This window comes from Tamandua tetradactyla, chromosome 18 (assembly GCF_023851605.1).
Source record: "Tamandua tetradactyla isolate mTamTet1 chromosome 18, mTamTet1.pri, whole genome shotgun sequence".
In the NCBI taxonomy this organism is placed as follows: domain Eukaryota; kingdom Metazoa; phylum Chordata; class Mammalia; order Pilosa; family Myrmecophagidae; genus Tamandua; species Tamandua tetradactyla.
The window spans coordinates 35,962,793-35,987,463 of NC_135344.1; the positions used below are offsets into that span (position 1 = coordinate 35,962,793).

The following is a 24,671-nucleotide window of genomic DNA, read 5'->3' on the forward strand; positions in this document are numbered from 1 at the left end:
GACATATCTCCATGGAAACCACCTAATAAAAGGGCCCCATTCACAATTGGGTTGGTCACATCTCCATGGAAACAACTTAATCAAAAAATCCCACCGGCAGTATTGAGTGAAGAGTAAAGAACATAGCTTTTCAGGGATACACAGTTTCGAGCCTCTCAGTATCCAAATTCACACTTCACTGGGGAGCAGGGCAGTGCCAAAGTTTTCAGAAGCAAAATGGTTCTGAAGAAAGTGAGGCAGTGAATATCAAAATGTTTCATTTGTGATGCCACTTACACAATTCTAGTTTTAATGTGTCTGAGGGGAGATCTGTAATGTTTCCCCTGGGTGGTTCTGATTCAGTAACCCTAGTATCATATTTTAGTAGACAATAAGTTAAGTACTTATTTGCCTACCTACATCCCCACCCCCACCCCCTTATCTACTCTCAGGACTAACTATGTGTGATCATTCTGGACTCCAAATGTCTGTGATATTTATAACCTTATGTGTTCTAGCCCTGCAACTGAATGTCTCTGGCCTGTGGTGAAAGGTCTTGGCTCTAGTGTATAAATACTGACTGAATGTTTACCCTAATCCTTCATCAATATAGTGGATTTAAATTTTTATTATTAGTGGCAGAACCAGATTTTCCATGGGGTTCTAAAAAAAAGTGTTTTACTCCAATTTCTAAAATGATGAAGCAATTCTATTTATTTCTAGTTAAGGCAGAGTTAGAGCTCAAAGGCCCACTGTTTAGCCTCCACCAGACTCTTGTCAAGCTTTCTGGGCCACTTCCACAAAACCCTAATGGTTAAAATATTTAAATCTCTGCTTTAGATACAGTAAGAGGAAGCAATGTGATTTATGGTCTGTAAGTATATACAATGACTTGTGTATTTATGTGTGTATTTTCATAAAGTGACTTGAGAGAAAGGAAGATATTTGAATGGTAAAAAGAGTTGGAAGAAGGATCTCATATACCAAGAAAATCTTTTACCATGTGACTACCAGGGCCTTAGATTTTTTTTTTTAAATTGTCTTCATCTGTAAAATTGGTCAGTGACTGTTTGAGAACAGAAATTTAGACCAGATTATAAATGTCTTTTCCATTTCACTAACATTTGATTCTAAATGTGCCTCAGAGATGTTCTCCTGAAGTAAAATGTTTTCAGTAAACTAAATCACTTTCTCGTTAACTTAAACAATTGAAGTTATCACCAATAATAAAATTTTGATACCAAGCAAACCAGGATTCTTTTTTGCTAAAATTTTCCTTTGTCCCTAATTGGTCATTAGTTGTTAGATATTGTGAAAACATTCTGTGCAAGGTCTACGGCTTACGGTAGGTAATATCCAAGGGTATCAATGGTCAAGATGAATTTTGGAATCCACTGTTTTGTTTCATTTCTGATATGTCCTTCTTTTATCTCCACTCCTTTGAATTTCTGTCCCAATTTTTTCTTCTCTGAATTCAGCTCATTCCTTTTGTGGTCCCATCCCTTCTTTACTCGTTTTGCCCTTTGGGAGTAAAGCAATTCGAGTCTTTTGATCAGTAGAAAACCATTAGATTCACCCCATTTCTTCGCATCCTAATAAATGACATTTGCCCAAACTTGGGAACTAGTAATTATCCTGATGCCTTCCTCTCTCTCTCTTCTCCAAGTCTATCACCAGTTTCTATTTTACCTCCTAATGATCTCTTGAATTTGTCCTCTGTGCCAGTTTGAAACTGTTGTGTACCCTGGAAAAGTCATGTTCTTTAATCCTGATTTAATATTGTAGGGCGGGCTCTTTAATTAAGTTGTTTCCATGGAGCTGTGACCCACCCAGTTGTGGTGAGTCACCACCACCTTTTGCTGAGGTGGTTTCCATGGAGATTTGTCTCTGTCCATTCAAGGGTGGTTGCCTACTGGAGTCCTTTAAGAGGGAACTGTTTTGGAAACAGCTTCAGAGCTGACACAGACAGAGATGTTTGGAGATGCAGAAATAAAATGTCCTTGGGGAAGCTGTTTGAAATCAGAAACCAAAGGACCAGCAGATGCCAGCCACCTGCCTTCCCAGATCGGCCTTTCTTGAATCAAGGTATCTTCCTATGGATGCCATAGTTGGACATTTTATGGCCTTAGAACTGTACACTTATAACTTAATAAATTCCCTTTATAAAAGCCATTCCATTTCTGGTATATTGCATTCCAGCAGCATTAGCAAACTAAAACAGATTTTAGTACAAGAGAAGTGGGGTGCTGTGGTTTGCAAATACTAAACATGTTGGAACTACTTCTTAAATGGATAAGGGGAGGATTCTGTAAGAGTTGTGAGGATCTTGATAGAGAAGGCCTAGAATGCTTTGAAGAGGCTCTTAGAAATGTGGACTCTAAAGTTACCTCTGATGAGGCTTTAGTCAGGAATGATGAACGGGTCATTGCAAACTGGAAGAAAGGCTATCCTTGTTTTAAAGTGGCAGTGAATTTGGCAAAATTAAACGCTGGTGTTGGATGAAAGGCAGAATTTGAGAGTGATGTACTTGGATATTTAGCAGAGGAGATTTCCAGACTAAATGTGAAAATGCAGCTGGTGTCTCCTTGTAGCTTAGAACAAAATGCATCAGGAAAGAGATAAGCTGAGAACTGAACTCTTGGGTACAAAGAAAACAGAAATTGATGATCTGGAAAATTCTGGGATTCCACAAAGGGAGACCTCAGAGAATAGTGCCCCTCTTGAGTATTTAACCAAATGTGGAACCAGTCAGCCATTTCAAGAAAAGCCAAGATTGGAGATGGAGTTATCCAAGAAGAATTTGTGGAAAGTCCTATTGTCTGATGGGTATGATCCCTGTATACTGTGTAAAAAAACCAACAAGTGTGTTGTGGGATCTGTATAAATGGAGTCTCTGCCAGTCTGGACTAAAAGGGGCAGAAAAGGGACAGATTGAAGGAAGCATGACTTCAGAGGCAGAACCAGGGAAGCCAAAGTCTGAAGCCAAGAAACCTTGGGCCAGGAGAGCAGATCCACCTATGCACTTGGTCAGGGTGAGTTTGCCCCGAAGGCAGTGGAGAGGCCTTCTATCTCAATGTTAAGGAAGCATTTTGGGACCCCAGGCCTCAGAGAATGTGGAGCACATTCCTTGGAGGATTGGGGGGAGAACCTTGCTGCATCCCATTGTTCTGAGGGGGCTGAGTCTGTGTCCTAGAGATGGCAGAGAGCCCAGGTACTTCCCCAATGCATAGAAAGGGTGGAGTCAAGAAAAAGGCAGCTCCCCAAAGTTGCAACCCTCACCCCAGTATTTGAAGAGAACAGGGCTGTTGTGTAGGCCCTTAGAAAGCATGGGACTGCCGCTTTCTAAAGCTCTGAGGATGATTGACTGTCAGGCTTTGAAATCTAATGGAGTTTGCCCTACAGGTTTTTGGAATTGTTTGGGTACAGTGACTCCTGTGTACCTTCCAGTTTCTCCCTACGGAAATGGAAGTATTTATCCTGTGATTGTCCCTCCTTTATAAATTGGCAGCAGATAACTTCTCCTAAGTTTTCTCAAGTCAATAACCAGAGGAGAATTTTTGCCTTAGAACAGACCATGCCTATAACTGACTTTAATGAGATTTTGTACTGTTTTGGGTTTTTTTGTTTGTTTTTGCATGGGCAGGCACCAGGAATCAAACCTGGGTCTCCAGCATGGTAGGTGAGAAATCTGCCTGCTGAGCCACTGTGGCCTGCCCCTGTTTTTGACTTTGTGTTGTTACTTGAATGGTTTAAGTTTTTTTGATATTTTGATGGAATGGATGTATTTTGCATTTGGAAAGAACATGTGTTTTGGGGGTCCAGAGGGTGGAATGTGCCAGTTTGAAACTGTGTACTCCAGAAAATGTGTGTTCTTTAATCCTGATTTAATATTGTGGGTGGAATATTTTTTATTAAGTTGTTTCCATGGAGATGTGGCCCACCCAGTGGTGGATGGGACCTTTTCATTAGGTGGTTTCCATGGAGATGTCTCTCTACCGGTTCAAGGTGGGTCATTTACTGGAGTCCTTTAAGAGGGGAACCATTTTGGAAAAAGCTTCAGAGCTGACACAGAGACGTTTGGTGATGCAGAAGAAAATGCCCTTGAGAAAGCTGTTTGAAACCAGAAGCCAAAGGACGAACAAACACCAGCCCAGATTGGCCTTTTTGGGGTCAAGGTATCTTTCTCTGCATACCTTAGTTGGACATTTTTGTGGCCTTAGAACTGTCAACTTGTAACTTAAATCTCCTTTATAAAAGCCATTCCATTTCTGATACATTATATTCTGGCAGCATTAGCAAACTAAAACATCCTCTTTGCTCCATTTCCACATATTTCTAGTTTGTCTTTCCTGTCCTGTAGTAATCTCTTATCTGTTCTTATATCCATTTTGGCATCTCATCCATTTTCCATACTGCCACCAAAGTAAGCATTTTTTAACAATCATATTACCTATTTGCTTAAAATCCTTCAGGGATTTTCTAATCTGGTCAAAGACTCAAATGAAAGTAGCAACGGGTCCTTTCCCCTTCAACCACATAGACCCTTACACAGAAAACTTTTATTTAGCAAATATGAGTAAGACAAAAATAACCTCCAGTTCCAGTGGGGAGGAAAAGCCAAAAGTCCCTAGCACAGGGGACAGAGGTTTACAACTCAACATGGTAAACTGCCAGAGAGGCTGCTGGATGGTGTTCCAGTGCATATGGGTCCCCAACTAAGTAAGGGTTAGACAGCAGTTTTCCGGGGGGTTCAGTAATGTAATCGGAGTGTGTCTCCATTATGCCAGACTGCTCCAGAGAGTTCATGTAAGCTGCTTTTTATTGGGGGTATGTAAACAGATGTTCTTGTTTGCACTCAAGGAATTTATTTGGACTAAGGAGAGAGAGTTAAGATTCCTGACCCATGTGGGAAAGGGGTAAGTTGGAGGCTCTATGTATGTCAAGACACGGCTCCCTTATGGACAGGCGGGCAAGGCTTGTGGAGTAGCTTTTACTGGAGACAAGGGCTGCCACCAACAAAGTAAGTAGTGGGTCAGGGGAGCAGCAATAAATGTCAGGTGCTATTCAGGTAGCAAAGGAGGACATTACTTCAGAAGACTTGGGTATTTCAAGGAATGTATCAAGGAGACAACTCTGAGTTACCCCTTGAGAATGGGAAGGATTTCGGCAAGAAGTGGTGGAGTAAGAAAGAAAGGGGGCACGTAAAGTTACTCAATAATACTTGGTTCAACAATGGTACTGTGGAATGGGAAATGGCTTCTGAGCAGAAGTTTTTGGTTTTCCTTCTGTATCTGGGCCCAAGCAGTCTGAGCCCTCGAGAGCACAGGTGTCAAGAAAAACTTCTCTTTCTTAGAGGCTGCGCAGAAGCAGAACAAGACTGGATTTGTCCCAAATAGGTCAGATCGGGGCTGGCGAGGGGGAGGGAAATGGCGGCACCAGAGAGAGGAGGAACTTCCGGTGAGGACCTGGGTCCAGTTTCCGGCGTCAATTAGGTAGCCACCCCGGCGCTCTAGGTAAGCAGCAATGACGCTGTGGATGGCGCCGCCGCGCTGGCTTTCCTTTTAGCAGGGGTCCTACCTGAGGACAGCGTGCAGATTGGGGTTGAAAAGCCTCTCTAGGACGGAAGAGGAAGAAGCGGAATTGGGCACGGGTGACCACTCGCCTGTCTGTAGGTTGCCTTTGGGTGTGTGTGTGCGTGCGCGCGTTTTGTGTGTGAGAGAAGGTGCGGGGAAATGTGGGTGCTTCCTCAAGCCGTCCCCTCCCCTTCCTGGGCACCGACCAACCCCCGCACTCGCTCGGTGAGTCTGTCCCACCCTCCCGGCAGGGGTCTGCGGCTCAAGTGCGATTGCGCGGGGGAGGGCGGGCGACTCCCGGCCTTTCAGCCAGGCCTTTGGGTCGGGGAGCTAGGATGTTGGTCTTCTCGCAGGACAGGTGGCTTGTCTGTTTTGTTAGTGATCACTCGAATGCGCCTCTGGACTCTGTTCTGAAGCTAAAGGCCGTTCAGGTTAGTCTGGCATCTGCCAGGCCCTGGAACTTGGGCTGGTGCAGCATGCAGAAACCAGACCTCAGCGCCCCTTCCGCTCCGCCGACCCCGCCAAGAGTCAGCCGTTTCCATCTACCTGCTTTGGGATCTGCTGATTGAGTCTGAACGGCCATAGGTTTAAGGAGATGGAGCGGATAGCAGTTAAGTTAGTGTTAAAAGATTAGTGTTCTTGGATTCCTTCAAGTTACAGAGAACGGGACTCTGCGTTTAGTCATTTCAGAAGCTTTTACTGAGCTCCTAAATAGTTCCGTGGAAAAGGCAACACAGTCCCTTTCCTCTCAGAGCTGAACCGTACAGTAGGAGAGGCGCAGGCAAGGAACCAGGCCATTACAGTGGGAGCACGCTGGAGCGTCCTAGCCTGCCCGGAAAAAAAGGAATTCGAGTCAGGGAAGGCATACCAGGGGAAATGATGCTTAGCCGAGACCGAAGAACTGAAGGAGTTAACCAGGAAAGGAGGGATGTAGGATAGATGATAGAATTCAGGGGGCAAAAATGGTTTGGGATAGTAGTCCAGCGATGGAGGATGTAGAGTATAGGACTCCCAGCAGATTTCAGTGCCATGGAATTCTGGTGCCGGAAGTAAGACAAGTGAGGTGGAGAGGTAAACCAGGGCTACGCACTCCGAATGTTCCTAAGTCAGACTTTTTCCCGAGGGCAGTGGGGGAGCCAAGGGGGGATTTTTAACTAGGCAGTGAAAGAATAACACCGTTTATTGAAATGTATAACAGTGATTCCAGACTTTTCCACTAGACGCATATAGGTAAGGAAAGAGAATTTTTACTTCCCAGGCATATTCGAAAATTCCCCAAGCCCACAGTGGACAATTTTTTGTTTTATTTATGCAAATTTTAAATATATACCACAATATACCCTTGTTTTAATATTAATGTTTTCTGAAATCTTAAAGTTATATTAATGCTTTAGGGAGTTGCATCATGTTATGATGATATAACATTAAATGATATAACAGGATGCAACTTCCTAAAGGAAATAATTTTTGTAGCCCCTTACATACCCACTTCTTTCTATGTATAGAAAGAACACTGCTACAATACTTTACATATATTACTTTCTTTAATCATTTAACAACTACTGGAGATAGGTGTTATTTTTTTCTCTTTTTGCAATGAAGAAACTGAGACCAAGAGATGAAGACATTTGCCCAAGTTCACACATAGCTAATGAGTCGGCATCCAAACCTAGGCATGTCTAACATTTTAGAGTTTAAAAGGTATGTTTTATGGAACTGGTGAAAGTAAAGAGTGTAGGTTTGGGGTTTTTTGTTTGTTTGTTTCTTTCACATGTGCAGGCACAGTATCCGAACCCGGTTCTCCCGCACGGCAAGAGCTCTCTACCACTGAGCCGGTTACTCGCCCCGATATAGGTTTTTAAAAATACTTTGGTAGCATTCAGCCTATATAGATGCTTCGGTAAGAATAAAAATCAATATGTTTGATACAGTTTTTTAGAACAGTACAACTCCTACATTCTTTTCCCAATCTTATTAATACTTAATTCTTTACCTTCAGAGTGAATATTTTTATTGAATTTTAGATGTCTCATAAAAATTGAACTTTGAAAGTAGCAATTTTAGGTTCCTGTATAAAAAGAGAATACTTGTCTGCATTTTGAATAGGCTTACCTTTTTGTGGTGCCGTTAGTGTATTTTAAATAAAGGAATCCTTAATTTTTTTACATCCAAAGAGAGGCCCTAGAAATAGTCTTGTCTTATGATTAACCAGCTCTTTCCCATCTCTGACAAGTAACAGTTGATGCTTAGTCACTGTATAGGGTGCAAGGTAAGAAGGGTCCAGTTCTCTCATGCCCATTTATTGAAAAGACTTTTTTGTCCCAGTTCAGAGGATTTGGGAACCTTGTTGAAGATCTGTTGGCCATAGATTTGGTGGTCTATTTCTGCACTCTTGATTCGATTCCATTGGTCAGTACTTCTGTCTTTGTGCCAGTACCGTGCTGTTTTGACCACTGTGGCTTTATAGTAAGTTTTAGAATCAGGAAATGTTAATGCTCCCATCTTGTTCTTTTTTAGATGCTTTTAGCTTTTTGGGATCTTTTTCCTTTCCAGGTAGATTTGGTAATTAGCTTTTCCAAGTCCTCAAAGTAGGTTGTTGGAATTTTGATTGGGATGCTTATTCACTGTAATCTTCACCCATTTCAGCATTACAGTAAAGACCAGAAGTAGACACATGAGAGGATTTTACAATTGAAACTTGATTAACCACAGTTCTCCGCCTCCAGCAGACATATTATAGACCAAACAGAATTGGGGATTTATTTAAAAATCAAAATACTTTGAGAGTGGGAGGGTGGTAATGTTTTCAGTATAATTGCATGGACTAATTGTAACTATATGAAATTTAATAAATTCATAAAATGCAATGGCTAATTTTTTTATTTTGAATTCTATTATCTACACAAAAGAGTATATAAAACCTTAAACCTATGTTTAAGGTTTCCATAATTATAATAAAATTTGAAACACCATACTCATTATCGCTCTCATACTTATGGTCTGGGTCAAGATATAGAACATTACTAGACCTTAAAGGACCCCCTTGTGCTCCTCCTGGTTTGCAACTCTCTCCTACCTCCAGAGGGAGTCAGTAGCTGGACTCTTGTGATGATCATTCCTTTGCTGTTGACAGTTTTATCACCATTGTATGCATCTCTATTTTTGAATGCTATCACATGAAACTGTACTGTATGTATTCTTTTATGAATGCTTCTTTCACCTTAACACAGATTTCTGAGAGTTATCTAGGATGATGCATGTAACTAGTTCATTCATTTCCTTTTTTTTTTTGTATTCGTTGTATGAATACAAAAAAAATACAATGAATTTACCTATTCTGCTGTTGATGGGCATTCGAATTTTTTCCAGTTTGGGGCTATTACAAATGATGCTGCAATGAACATTTTTATTCATATTTTCTGGTACATTGTGAAAGAATGTCTCAAGGACATAATAGCTGACAGTGGAATTGCTGGGTCATAGAGTATGGTGTTGCCAGACTGATCATACTAGTTTATTCTCTCTTTAGCAGAATACAGTATTTCCTGTTGACAGTTTTTGGTATTGTCAGACTTTAAAAGTTTGCTGTTCTATTGGGTGTTGTAGTAATCTCTTTCTGGATTGAATTTACATTTCTCTGATCACCCTTGAGGTTGAACAACTTCATTTGTTTATTTGCTATTCAGACTCGCACTTTTGTAAAGTGTATGTTGAGGTCTATTTTTTTTTTTAATATTTTTATTGACAAATCTTCACACACATACAATCCATACATGGTGTACAATCAGTGGCTCACAATATCATCACATAGTTATGTATTCATTACCATGATCATTTTTTAGAACATTTGCATGGCTCCAGAAAATGAAATAAGACAAAAGAAAAAACTCATACATCACATTCCCCTTATCCCTCCCTCTCATTGACTTATAGTATTTCCATCTACCCAACTTATTTCACTTCTTATCCCCTCTGTTATTTATTTATTTATTATCCATATTTTTTACTCATCTGTCCATACCCTGGATAAAAGGAGCATCAGACACTAGGTTTTCACAGTCACACAGTCACATTGTAAAAGTTATGTCCTTATACAATCATCTTCAGGAATCAAGGCTACTGGAACACAGCTCAACAGTTTCAGGTACTTCCTTCTAGCCACTCTAATACACCATAAACTATAAAGGGATATCTGTATAGTGCATAAGAATAACCTCTAGGTTAGCCTCTTGACTCTGTTTGAAATCTCTCAGTCACTGAAACTCTAATTTCGTCTCATCTTTTTCTTCCCCGCTTTTGGCCAAGAAGGCTTTCTCAATCCCAAGAAACTGGGTCCTGGCTTGTCTCAGGAGTTTTGTCCCACATTGCCAGGGAGATTTACACCCCTGGGAGTCATATCCCACGTAGCGGAGAGGGCAGTAAGTTTACCTGCCCAGTTGACTTAGAGAGAGAGAGGCCACATCTGAGCAACAAAGAAAGGTCCTCTGGGGGTGACTCTTAGGCATAATTATAAGTAGGCTTAGCCTGTCCTTTGCAGGAATAAGTTTCATAGGGGCAAAGGCCAAGATCAAAGGCTCAGCCTATTGATTTAGTTGTCCCTACTGCTTGTGAGAATTTTCCAAATGGGAAAATTGAGTATTTCCTCCTTTCTCCCCAGTTCCCTAAGGGGACTTTGCAATTACTTCTTTATTCACTGCCCAAATTACTCTGGGATCTATCAGGGTGTCACACTAACCTGGGCAAACCAACAAAATCTCACACCCTCTTCAAGATTTCATGTACTTATGGTGTTCAACTAAACTGCCCATACAAGTCAAATTAGATAATGTGCTACCCAAAATATATATTTTGTACCAAATAAACATGTGTCCCTTTGGTCTCACACAGGAGTTGAAGTTTTAAAATATGGGCAGTATCATCCTTTCCTCTGTATTCTGATCTACCTTAGTCCTTACCAGATCAGCTTCCTTCATTTCTCTAGTTGAAGTCTAATCACTTTTTTACCTTTTTGAACAGTTCCTGTAGGGGTTACTGCTGATTTTCATAGCTTCAGAGCTCCAACTCTGAGTCTTGGGTATCACATAAATTCCCAAAGTTTCTGGGACCTACAGGTTTTATACAAATAGCTCAGTATCTCAGAACATAGAAATATATGTTGAGGTCTTCATGTCATTTTTGGGGGGGATGTTTGCCTTCTTCATATTCATAGTTTATATTTTCTGGATTCTAATTCTTTCTCACATGTGTTGAAAATAGTTCTTTTACTCTGTATGGTTGACTCTCCTTATGGTGCTTTGATGAATGCAAGGTTTTAATAGTAATATAGTTGAAGTTATCTTTCTTCTGTAGTTTGTACTTTTTATATCTTATACAAGAAGTCTTCACTATCATCGTCATTAAGATGTTCTCCTGTTTAACAGTTTTATAGTTGTACATTAAATGTGGCTGTTTAATCTACCTGGAAAAAATATTAAAAATAAATATGACGTGATGTGGGAGCCTAATTTCATTTTTTCCCACATGAATATTAAGTTGTTCTAACATCGTTTTATTGACCAGTTCCCTTTTGCTTCACTAGTCTGAAAAAATCTCTCTGTTACATATTGGGTTTCTAAACATATGAGGGTTTTTTTCTAGATTCTCCTTATTCCATTGATATTTTTATCTTTTCTTATGCTAATACTGCATTATCTTTATTAATTACGAGACCTTATTAATTAAGTCTTGATATTAAGTAAAACAAGGTGTCAGTACCTTGTTTGTCTTCAGTCTTTGCTGAAGTCTCTTGACTTTCCTTGGTATTTGCACTGTCATATAATTTTTTAGAATCAGCTCATTGATTTCCATAAAACACTTTTTGGGACATTGACTGGAATTGCTTTGAATTTGTAGACTCTTATGGGGAATGCTGACATCTTTGCAGTTTGAATCTTTCAATCCATGAAAATGCTCTCTTATATATACTTAAGTTTTCTTTATGTCTTTTGTTGAAGTTTTATAATTTTGCCATGAAGAGCTTGGCATCTTTTTTAGACTTTTTCTGATTACTTTGTATTTTATTTACTATTGCAATTTTTTTTTTTTTTACATGGGCAGGCACCGGGAACTAGGTCTGTGACATGGCAGATGAGAATTCTACCACTGAGCCACCATTGCACCGCCCCACATATCTTTTTATTATTATTTAGTTTTCTAATTATTTGTTGGTGACATGCAAATGCAAGTATTTTAATATTGATTGCTAAACTCTTATTTTATTAATTTGTCTTTGAGTCTTGAATTTATGTTTGTACAGTCATATCATCTAAAAATAATGATAATTTTGTTTCCCCTTTGTAATCCTCATATTTTTTTTTTCTTTACCTTACTGGATTTGCAAGGATTTAACAGTGTTAAATAGAAGTGGTGATAGAAACATCCTGTGCTGTTCTTTACCTGAAACGGAGTACTTTGAGTATATTACTGATAAGTCTCATGTTGGAAGTTGTTTTTCTATTGTTACTCTTTATCAGCCTAACGAAGTTCCCTTCCATTCTTATGTTGCTTAGAATATTTTAGTGTGGTAGATGCTGAATTTAATAAGATGCTTTTCCTGCATTAATTGACATGATCATATATAATTTTTCTCTTTTAATCTGTTAATGTGGTAAATGACATTAATTTGTTTTCTGATTTAAACCAAACTAATATTACTGGGATAACACAATTAAGTCATGGTGTTTTTCTTTTTTATATACCACTAGGTTGATATTTATTATCTTACAGCACATTGACAGTATTCTAATACCTTATGACTGCCATTATTACTGATGTGATGTCAGCTGTCAGTTGTCTGAAAGCAATCCATCTTTCCCTTTTGGTTTCTTTTAGGATCTTCTTTCTACCTTCAATGAACAAAGGTTTAAATGAGCGTTTCTTTTTATTTATCTTGCTTGGAATTCATTGAGTTTTCTGAATGTGCATTCTTGGTCTTTCATGTTTTCTACACACATTTCTGATCTTGTCTTTTACTCTTTAAATATGTTGACATTTCATAGTAGTCAAGCCCCTACAGGATTGTCTATGCAATCTCTTGTTCTGTACATTTTCCCCTTATGGTGCCTTGTTTCCTTAGGTTACTTGCTTATTGTTTTTGGACTGACAATATTTCATGGAGTATTTGCATTTGCTTAACCTAGGCATGTGCTGGTCAAGATCATTCCAAAATCTTAGAGGTTTTTCTGAAGACTTACCGTAGTTAATGTGAATTTGGTCTGGCAGCTGGCTCTAGTCCTGGTTTATGGTTCAAAAATTTCTGAGACACTTTCTACCCCTATTTTCCCTTGAGGCCAAATAGTTGATTTTCTTGTTGTCTACTCATACATGGTGGGGTGGGTTTATTTCTGGTTCATTGTTAACAGTGAAGAGTCTAACTGATCTTCAGGCAAACCCTGGGTTTTGCCTTCTGTTCGCTGCAGAGACCATGGAAAAGTAGCTTAATGTTGCAGATTTTCTTGGGGTACATCTAGATTTCTTACTCTTATTCAAATCTAAGAATTTCATACTTTTTTTGCTTGCTCCTTAAGGCTTCTAATGTGTGTGTGTGTGTATACACATGCATTTACATCTGGTATTCTTAGTTTTCATTTGAAAAGTTGATTTGGTTATTTAGTCTGCTATATTAATGAAAGACCAAGTCCAAGAATGATTTTTTAAATACGCATACCAAGTTTTTTCATCCATAAATGTTTACATCTTTAGAGTAGTCAAGATAGAAGACTGTAAGCTTCCGCCATTGCTCAAGACATTTTTGGAGCTTCTGTTTTGGAATTACTTTTGAAGTTAGGAAGATATTCTTCTGAGTATTTTTAGTGATTATAGTTTTTATCCTTAAGAATGGATTTAATTTTTTTACAAGTTTTTTAATAAGAAATGGGCAAAAGCCAACTTTGTTTTCAGAATCAAAATGCAGAACAAATGGAAAAATTATGGTATTTAACCTTCACAAGGTGAGCCTCCACAAATAATGCAACCATGCTTTACATTTTACATTTTTAACAGCCCTTCTATATACATTCCATCTTCTCTATCTTACTTCCAAGATGTATCTTCATTCCCGATTACGCCACTTCCAAGAATGGATTTAATTTTGAAAGTGTGAGAGTAAAGCCTGATTAATGAAGTGAGTAATCAAGGAGAGTAATGCCGTTTGAGGTAAAAAATAAAATGGAACCGTTAGTTAATAAGGGTAATTTTCATGTGTGGCTTATATGCTGACACTTAGCACACTTAGCACAATTCCTTAAAAAAAGAAAAACAAAAATGTTTTGATGAATGGTTGTTTGAAGTAAATATTTCTTATCAGCTTTCAGTTAACTAAAAATTAACTTTACAAGAACATTGCATTTCCTAAGCATTATGAAAAATTGAATTATGAAAAGCTGCTTTTTTATTGTGGTGAGGAAATATTTATTGCTAAAAGATATTGGCCATATTCTTTTTTTTGAAAAAACTTTTTATTGTGAATATAACATATAACAAAAAAGCAATAAATTTCCAAGTACGTTTTAACAAGTAGTTATAGAACAGATTTTAACGTTTAGTGTGGGTTACAGTTCCACGATTTTTTTGTTTTATCTTCTGGCTGCTCCAAGATAGTGGAGACCAACACAAATATCAAAATACTGATTCAGCAGTCATACTCATTTGTTAAATTTTATATTCTGTTATATTCCTCCTTCTCTTTATGTTCCTTTTTTTTATTGACAAAACACAACAACATACAAACATGAACATTCTTAACATATGAATACTCCATTCTTAGTATATAATCAGTGACTCGCAATGTCATCACATAGTTGTATATTCATCACCATGATCTTTTCTTAGAACATTTACATCACTCCAGAAAAAGTTAATTCATACATACCGTACTCCTTCCCTCCCTCTCACTGACTGCTAGTATTTTGCATATATTTTAACCTTTGTTCCCCCTATTTTTTTTCTATACCCCTTACTACTCCCTTTCATTGATCATTAGTATTTCAATCTACTCAATTTGTTTTAACATTTGTTGCCCCTATTATTTATTTATTTTAATCCATATGTTTTACTCATCTGTCCATACCGTAGAGAAAAGGAGCATCAGACAAGGTTTTCATAGTCACACAGTCACGTTGCAAAAGCCATATCATTATACAATCACCTTCAAGAAACATGGTTACTGGAATACAGCTCTACAGTTTCAGGCACTTCCCTCTAACCTCTCTAATATACTTTAAACTAAAAAGGGGTTATCTGTATAATGTGTAAGAATAACCAGGATAGCCTCTCGACTCTGAAATCTCTCAGCCACTGACACTTTGTCTAATTTCCCTCTTCCCCCTTTCTGGTCCAGAAGGTTTTCTCAGTCCCTTGATGGTGAGTCCCAGCTCATTCTAGGATTTCTGTCCCACATTGCCAGGGAGGTTTACACCCCTGGGAGTCTTGTCCCATGTAGAGAGGGGGAGGGCAGTGAGTTTGCATGCCTTGCTTGCTGAGAGAGAGATAGGTCACATCTGAGCAACAAAAGAGGTTTTCTGGGTGTGACTCTTACGCCTAATTTTAAGTAGCTTAGCTTATCCTTTGCTGGGATAAGTTTCATATGAACAAGCCCCAGATTGAGGGCTTAGCCTATTGATTTGGTTGTCCCCACTGCTTACAAGAATATCAGGAATTCTCCAAATGGGGAAGTTGAATTTTCCCCCTTCCTCCTTCTCTTTAAATAAAATATATATCTAAAAGCAATAGACTTTAAGTACTTCACAACAGTTAGTTGCAGAACAGATTTCAGAGTTTGGTATGGGTTATAATTCCACATTTTTAGGGTTTTATTTCTAGCTGCTCTGTAGTACTGGAGACCAAAAGAAATATCAGTATAATGATTCAGCACTCATACTCGTTTGTTAAACCCTACCTTCTCTGTATAACTCTACCATCACCTTTGATCTTTCTCCCATTCTTTAGGGGCATTTGGGCTATGCCCATTCTAACTTTTTCACTTTGGAAGGGACTGTTGATAATATGGGCTAGGTGGATGGAACTAGTTGATGTTCTGGAAGGGCTATTGGTTATATTCTTTTAAAACCGAAAAATGAGTTTTCTAGAACATGGGCTTTCAAAATTTTTCATTAAATTTTTATTCCTCTAACTTCATGCATATTTAATAACATAATTCTTTGCATTGAAGTAATGTGTCAGATATCCATTAATGTTTTTGTATGTCTGATAACATTCTTTATAGTGGAGTCAATTTCTGTTTCACTGAAGAGTAGATGGTCAGGCACACTGTGAACATTTAGAAAAAGTAGAAAAATCTTTGGATTGTTAATTTCTTCATCTGGTATCATCACCACTGAGGGAAGGTAATATCTACAGAGACATTATCTGGGCCTTAGTTTTCCTGTGTGTAAACCGATGTGTATGGAAAGAGAGGTGGAGAGTGATTCTAGAGCAGTTGATCTTGAAGATCCTTTCTAGCTGTAACATTCTTTTCTCCTCATCACTTAGAAGTTTATTTATGGTCTGCTCCCTTAGTCTTATACATTCAGGTACATTTTCCTCATTTTACTTCCCCCTCAAAGTACCCCCCGCACTTTTAATAAAAGCACATACAAGTTTTTCTTCATGGGCACATAAATACATGCATTCTGTAACCACATAGGTCATAGTGTAATTGGAATTGAGGGATGTTTATCCTGCTGCTTTCCTGCTTTCTTTCTTTTTTTGGCCATTCTTTTCCAGTAGGAATCCTTTCCTCTTAGCAAAGGGGTTGGTAAACTTTTGGTATAAAGGGCCAGATGGTAAATATTTTAGTTTGTGGCCTAAAGGTCAAAATTAAGGATATTATGTCGGTACATATATAATGAGAGTGAAAATTTTATGCAGACTTTTTGGATAAAATTAAAAACTTTATGTAACTAAATTTTAATTTCATATAAATTTAATGTGTCATGAAAATTATTCTTCTTTTGATTTTTTTTCCAAGTATCAAAATGTAAACCACCCTCACCTTGCAGGCTACACAGAAATAGGTGGTGGACTTGGGAAAATAGTTTGGCAGCTTCTTATATTAAAGATTTGCCAGCTCCCACCATCACCTGAGCCAATATCTTAAAATCAATTAATCTGTCTATCTGTCATCATATATCTGTCATCGTCATTTATCTTACTGTAGCTATCTGTCCATCTATTCATCCATCCATCCTGTTGGTTCTGTTTATCTTGATAAAAGGATCAACAGAGAAAAGACATAGACTTACCGTACAGTCCAACAATTCCACTCCTAGATATTTACCATAAGGCATTGAAAATTTATGTTAACACAAAAACCTGAATGTGAATGTTTATAGCTTTATTCATTATCACTGAAAACTGGGAACAACTGAGATGAAATTCGGCACAGGAATGTATAAACAAAATATGGTAAGTCTGTACAGTGGAATGCTATTCAGTATGAAAGAAAGGAACTATTAATTCTGGCAATGCCATAAATGAATCTTAAATGCATTTTTTCTAAGTGAAAGAAGCCAGACCCCAAATGCTACATATTATATTGAGATTTCATTCATATGATATTCTGGAAAAGGGCTGGAACACTGACCATAGATTGACAGGAATTGGAGGGGGGAGTAGTTGGCTACAAAAGGGGATGCAAAGAGGAATTTTTAAGGTTATGGAACTGTTCTGCATAGTTCTGGGATGGCAGATACTTAACTCTGCATTTGTCAAAACCCATAGAATTGTACTTCACAAAAAAAATGAACATTAATATATGCAAACATGCAAACTTAAAAAAAAAATCACCGGGGTTATCAGGAGATCCCAGGATGGAATGCAGACACTGAAAAATCAATCTCTATTACAAATGTATAATATAACCACACTAAAGGCTTGGGGTGGGTTGGGAGAGTAGAATGTGGATAAGAAGAAGCTGACTTAAGAAATTTTGGAAAACTGTGTTTTTAACTGGAAACTATAAGGATAAAGACAAAGTGATCTGTACATAAATACTGTACTCTAGTTGGTCAGTTTGTTTCTCATTGTGTTAAGAGTTAGTAATTCTAAAAATGGTTTACCTATGTATAATAGTTGAACAAGTAAGTAAATGGATGGGGACAGTGGGAACCAAGTTTCTTATGATTGGCACCATAAATATCTGATTAATCATTATATGTATGTATATAACAGCTCTGTCTACTGAGATGACTTAGAAACATTGATATACCAATAGCAATGAGCACTCCCAGTGTCCCGATCTTGCTTTCTAAATACTGTTTTCCAGTAAAAGGAACCAGGGAACTAGGGGTCCTTGTAGAAATGGCTGATTCTAGGGCTGGGGCAGGAAGAATACATGATGAGCCTGGAGCATCTTGTAGTGGCAGAAAGCAAGGAAGTGCTCAAAAAACTAAAGGATGGGGATGTAGGAGCCAACTTGAAAGAGCTCCCCCAGTGGCCAAAGATGGCAACAAAATTAGTAACAGTATTGGTTTATAATTGTATCTGTGAACCCATACTGATTATATAAATAAATGATTGATAAAATCCTTGAGACAGGAGAGACAAAACTTTACAGAAGAATTCCAAGTGAGCCTCCCTCTCCAGGAGGTAGAGCTTTGTTCCTCCCTACCCCTTTTTAGGGTGTCTATGCTTAGTGACTTACACCTAAAGAAAAGAGCATGGAAAGGGAAAAAAAAGTATATGTGGAGAAGTGCAAACAACATGATTTATTTAACTAGTTCCCTGCTCTTGGTTATTTAGATTGTTTCTAATTTTTTCTATTTGAATCTAACAGTATATTAAAAAAGATAATGCATCAGGACAAAATTGGATTTATTATAGTGGGGAAGATTGGTTCAGTACTAATTTAACTTACTGTATTAACAACTTAAAGGGTAAAAATATGATCATCTTTTTTTTTTTAACATGGGCAGGCACCGGGGATCGAACCCGGGTTCTCTGGCATGGCAGGCAAGCATTCTTGCCTGCTGAACCACTGTGGCCCGCCCTGATCATCTTAATAGATATGGAAAAAGAAGACAAAATCCAATATCTATTTATGTCAAAAGTTCTTAGTGATCTAGACACAGAACTTCTGCTAAAATATCTAGAGTCCTACACAAACATACTTAGTAGTTAAATGTGAAGAGAATTCCCTTTAAAATTAGGAGTCAAATAACTGCATGCTAAAACTACTTCTATTCACTTGTAATGGTGTTCTTAACCAGAGTAATAAAATGAGAAACAAAGAAGAGAGAGAAGGCTTGAAAAGAAACAAACAAAATTGTCATTCAGAAAGTTTGGATAATTTTTGTCTATGTGGAAAACCCAGAGAATCTACAGACTAATTATTAGAATTAATGAGAAAGCTTAGAATGGTTAAAGGATATAAAAGAAACATTTGCAATGTTTCAATACTCCAACACAAATAGTTAGAAAATGAAAAAAATTTTAAATGCTGTATACTAGACAAATGCTATATACTCCACAAATACATGTAAAACATTTATGTAAATGTGCATAAAACTCTATGTAAGAAAAGGTACATAGATGGAGAGCTAAACTGTTGGATAGGATGACTCAATAGAATAGTGATCTTAGTTCTCCCAAAATTGTTCTCTAGATTTAGTGCAATTCTAGTCAGAATCCTCAAAAAGTGTTTTTATTCCCTTGTTCATTTATTTTTATTGTCTTTTTAGTGGACAGGTATCAATATGGATGAATCCCAGAAATATGACAAGAAGAACATAGATGAAAGTTGCAAAAGAATGCATATATTATGATTTTATTTTTATAAATTCTATAATGTCAGAGCTACTACAAAATGCAAAGTTTATTAATTATTTCCAGAAGGGAGGAAGGGGAAATAACAGCAGGTTCATATAGGAGGCTTCAACAAGAATTAGCAGTATTCTATTATTAATCTGATGGGATAAACACGTCATTTTTTATAACTTTTTATAATTAGGTCTCAAAATATCTTTACTTTGCCTTCATTCCATTTTTTAAAAAAGATTTCCTTTTAATTTTTCCCCAACTTTTTATATTGAAAATTTGCAAAGATAGTGCAGTGAAAACCCATATACCTTTCATCAAAATTCGCTAATTGCTAATAATTTGCTCTGTTTCCTGTGAATTGCATTTGGTTGTCATGTCTCTTAAGACTCATTTAATCTGAAACAGTTCCTTAGTCTTTTTTTTTCTTTGTCTTTTATGACATTGATATTTTTCAGAAGTTCAAGTCAATTGTTTCGTATACTTTTCCTCAATTTGGAATTGTCTGGTTTTCTTCTTGATTCAATTCAGGTTAAACATTTTGGCAGAAATTTTTATATAAGTGATTTTGTTTCCTCAGGAGGCACATAGCATTGTCCCATAACTGGTGATGCTAATTAGATCATATGGTTACAGTTGTATCTGGTAGATTTCTCCATTGTAAAGGTGTCTTTTCTTTGTTCATAACAGTCATCTCAGTGATTCTTTGAGTATGGGTGGTATACTTTCCCCAGCAATTTTTCAGCCAGTGGTTTTTAGCATCCATTAATGATTTTTACCTAAATCATTTATTACTATGATGATTGTTTAATGTTGACATTATATTTCTAGCATTCCTTCTACATTTACTAGTTAGCATTCTTCTGTAAAAGAGCTTACCCTTTCCCATCTCTTTAAAAAATAGTTTTAGTATTAGAATGGACTTTCAGATTTTTTAAAGATACGCTGTTATGCATTCCTGTTGTTTTTCATTTTGATGCTTAAATTCTCCCTAATTTGGCCAATGGGAATGCTTCAAGCTGGCCCCTATGTACTTTTGTCCTAGTTCCCCATATGCCATGATCTGCCACAACATATATTCCATGCTCACCTTGTATTTTCCTTGCCACAACCCTGTTTTTTAGTGGACTTTAGTTGTGCTCATAACTATTGGGGTATCATTGTTTCTTGGTCCTTTTAGTGGACAGAGGTGAGAAATATATGTATTTTTTAAATCATGAATTCGTACTGACACTTCCAATTCCAAATCAATTCCACAGGGTTCTTTCTCTCTTCCCATTCCACTTTTATATCTATTTCTTCCCATTTGAGAACCCTGATTTTTAACAACATCAATATGCTTACTTATTTTCTGAATCTTAGAAAACATACAAAATAGATTTTAGAACCTATGCCTCTATCACTACCGTCAACATGCCTTCTAAGTAAAGCTCAAGATTTCCTTGCAGTTCTTTTAATCCGAGTTACTGTGTAACTTGACATTTCCTCCTCAGTGACCCTTAAATATTGGAAGCTCTGTAGCCCTGTGTACCTTTCAGGATATAACAGTGGAGATGGAAGACTAGGAATATTTTAGTTATTTATAACCACAGATGAAAATTTTACCAATTATTTAATGCTTCTATCCACCCATTCTTCAGAGAACATTATTCTCATATTTATAAATAAAATAAATCAATTAAGCAATTGTTCCAGCCAAAGAGTTATCTTAAAAATACTTTAAAGTTAATAGTAACTTCCCTTTTGGCATTTTTCTTCATATAGTTTTAATTCCAGACTTTGGAAAAAAACAAAACCCTAAGCATTATAGGGGTTTTATGGATCAAATTTTGGATAATTTATTTTTAATATCATAACTTAGCAGTTTAACACTAAGCAGTATCTTTCTCTGTTTATGAGTAATATTTTTGAAGACTTACCAGTTTTTAATTGTCTGTTGTTTCTAATCTGTATTTTTAATTTCATTTGCTCTCTCCTAGGGAATGAAGGATGGCAGCACGCCGTGCATTAAAAGCTGTTTTGGTAGATCTCAATGGCACACTTCACATTGAAGATGCAGCTGTGCCGGGCGCACAGGCAGCTCTTAAAAGGCAAGCTGTCCTCCAGGTTCAGCTGACAAATAAATTTGAAAGTGCTGTTTTACCAAGGCAGATCATTAGCTAAATGGATTGGCCTTAAGATGGCATTTCACCAGCTTGCCATATATAAGGGAACTGTCTTGGGTTTAGCTAGAAGATGTATGTATTGTAATAATCCTCCAAACGTTGTTCTCTAAACTTTTATTAGGTTTGGCCTTTTGATCTAGCCTTTTTGTTCTAAGTCATAAATGTAAATTTGGGAATGAAATATCAAGATTGTAAAATGTGGAATAAATAACAATGGAAAAATCACAAAATGATGACCAAAATCACAAAATGAAACACATACACATGGCGTAAGTTCCGCCCCTCCCCCTTCACCTAAAACTAACATTGAGTGTGCAGCTGCTCAAATAAAGTTTAATTAAAGGATTTGAAATTTTAGAATTATTTCCATCAATTAAATTTCAAGTTTTGAAGGTTAGGGACTGTCTTGTATTTTGATGTACCAACCACAGCACTGAACACAAGTTGAGATACAAATTGACAGCACAATAAAAGCTTATTAAAGTGAACTCTGAATGTTTGCTTCTGGGTGTCCTGAAAAGAATACTTACCAGCACAGCAGAATTAACAATTGGTATTAAGGATCTTTATCCTAAAATAATTTAGAGAAGTTTTCAAAATCCTAGCAATACTTAGCATTGTGGTACTTATTTTCCAACCTTAAAATGCTCACAGTAGGGCAGGCCACAGTGGCTCAGCAAGCAGAGTGCGCGCCTGCCATGTGGAAGACCCAGGTTTGATTCCCAGTGCCTGCCTAAGCAAAAATAAATAAATAAATGCTCACAGTATACTATTAATCAGCTAATCTAGTGACTAATATCTCCATGCCAGGTGTTAAGGCAAAAGATTTGACACAGATTTTGCACTCTCTCAAGGAACTTTCTATTTGGGAAATAAAAAAATATAAACTTTATGTCTGATAGTCATTGATTGGGAGCTATCAGTTTAGTTAGAAGTTATGTTCATTTTACAAAGTGGAAAAATAATGGCCGACATGTTTAAAGCCAAAAAGGTTGAACTTTCTGTTCATTCCTTGACACGGTCTCTCCATTAATAAGACTTTCTGAGAGAAAGGAAGTCTGTTACTCTGTCTGCTATCCTCCCAGACAGAAGCTTTGACTGCTTTAAATATGAGCTTTCTAGTCTGGATTGAAAGAAAAATCTTTTTATCTCAGGTGAAGTGTGGCATCTCTAAGTAGCTCTGTAAACAATGAGCCTGCAATTCAGGAGGTGCCAGCACCTACAGATTGTTCTGTTACTGGTACTGGAGGGTTTCCTTCCCAGAAACATTGCAATACAGATGGCTGTCAGTTTTGATTTCTGTAGAAACAAATAGGCATAGGAAAGTTGGGTGACTAGTAAAATGAAAAGTAAAAGAAAAAAATAACATTAAAAATGGTGTTATCTCAATACAATGTTTGTTTTTAGGATATTAAATATTTGAGGTAATACATTTCTTTTGAGAGTTAAACCACCGAATTTATTTTGTTTTTTTGAAAAGTTACCACACAGATATTATAGAGTTAATCATGATTACAGTGAACTATTTAATCATATAAATTTATTTAATGTTCTTTGGGTGTATACTTAGCTTGTTTAAGTTGTAGCTAGTGCTTTATACTTTGTGGCCTTTGGGGGTAGGCAGGCAAAATATAAAAAGCAATGGGATTAATATAAAAATTTTTAATTGTAGCTAAATTAAAATAATTTTTAGATTAAAATTAAACACTATAGAATCAAGAAAGTAATTTTCATTTTTAAAGGAGACCAGATTATCTCCTGAGTCTTTTTCTGATACCTGGTTGTCAGATGAGGTTTCAGAAGCACAACATGGAATCAAAACAGTCAATTATATAAGTAATTCAAGGGGAAAACACATTTTGGCCTATAAAAACTGAAAACATCTTCAAGCTGTACATGTAGTTTCTATTTATAAATTTAGTAACACTTTAGAACTTAGTCTCTAATTAGCTAAGAAGAAAGAAAAACAACATCCTGAGGTGTCCTGTGTTCTCTTAGTAGAGGAGATCAAACACTCTACCAGGACACAAGATCTGAACTGTCTGAAGCTGGGCAAGTCACTTAACTCCTCTAGGCCTTGATTTCTTCATCTTTAAGAAGAGAGGAGTATACTAGTAGATAATCTCTAACATGACTTTGAACTCTCGTAGTCTGTGAGTATGGAGGTCAATTAATTTTGTTTCCCCCTTCTTAAACCATGCAGTAAAACTCAGTTAAGATATAGAAAGCCCTCAAAAAAAAGAGCTTTTACAGTTTGGCTTTGCAGCCTTTGGAAGGGAAGTTGCCCAGAAGAAGTGGATAGATTTTTTTAAAAAAGCTCTTTGTTCATAGAAACAATTACTTCGTGACTTATCCTTTGTTTTCTGACCTTTGACATAGTGCAATCCAAATTTTGAGGTTTCATGGAACTAGAATGTAAAAGCTGCCTATTGATGTCTGAATTTTACTTTTCCAGGTTACGTGCTGCTTCTGTAAAGGTTAGGTTTGTGACCAATACAACCAAAGAGAGCAAGCAAGACCTATTGGAAAGGTTGAAAAAGTTGGAGTTTGAGATCTCTGAAGATGAAATATTCACTTCTCTCACTGCAGCCAGAAATCTAGTAGAGCAAAAACAAGTCAGGCCCATGCTGCTGGTTGATGTTCGAGCACTACCTGACTTCAAAGGTGGGGAAATTTTGGAAAGATTTAAAAATTGGTTCTTCATATCTGTTTATGTGTCATTATTCAAACTGGATGTCTAGAGGGATTATTCTTATTTGTTATTAGCACTCACATAGAGTTAAAATCTAAATTTTCATTTTGCAAACGTTTTTTGACCACAATCCTCAGTAAGTAAAACATGTTACATGGTAACATAGAACTTACATAAATGTAAGTACATTAATAATGTAAAACCATAAATATTTATATGTTTTAAACCATACATTCACTGTATGAGATGCATCTGTTTTCTGCTTGGTTTACTGTACTGTTTGTTTCCTTTTGATGCTGCTTAGAACCCTCCAAATTAGATTCACAGTCTACCAATGTTCTATGACCTACCATTTAAAAGAACACAGGTCAGAATTACTTTGAATAGTGTAATCCTCAATACAGAAGCCAGTGTATTAACATGATTAAATAAGACAAACTGGAGCACCTTATTTAAAAATAGATGTCATTC

General features: G+C 37.0%; 2 protein-coding genes across 3 annotated transcripts in view; one reads left to right on the top strand and one right to left on the bottom strand.

Annotated features, from left to right (window-relative positions):
* Nucleotides 1–24,671, bottom strand: part of KATNAL2 (katanin catalytic subunit A1 like 2) — a 305,997-nt gene that overhangs the window by 55,818 nt on the left and 225,508 nt on the right. The window lies entirely within an intron of this gene.
* Nucleotides 5,446–24,671, top strand: part of HDHD2 (haloacid dehalogenase like hydrolase domain containing 2) — a 69,911-nt gene continuing 50,685 nt past the window's right edge. The window contains exons 1-3 of one of the 2 annotated variants that reach the window (XM_077135538.1): nt 5,446–5,647; nt 21,323–21,433; nt 23,964–24,172. In XM_077135538.1, coding sequence (XP_076991653.1) covers nt 21,333–21,433; nt 23,964–24,172 — 310 coding nt within the window. In that variant the 5' untranslated portion in view covers nt 5,446–5,647; nt 21,323–21,332. Of the gene's footprint in view, nt 5,648–21,322; nt 21,434–23,243; nt 24,173–24,671 lie in introns of those variants that run through there. The other variant, XR_013165143.1, reaches the window with a different exon arrangement.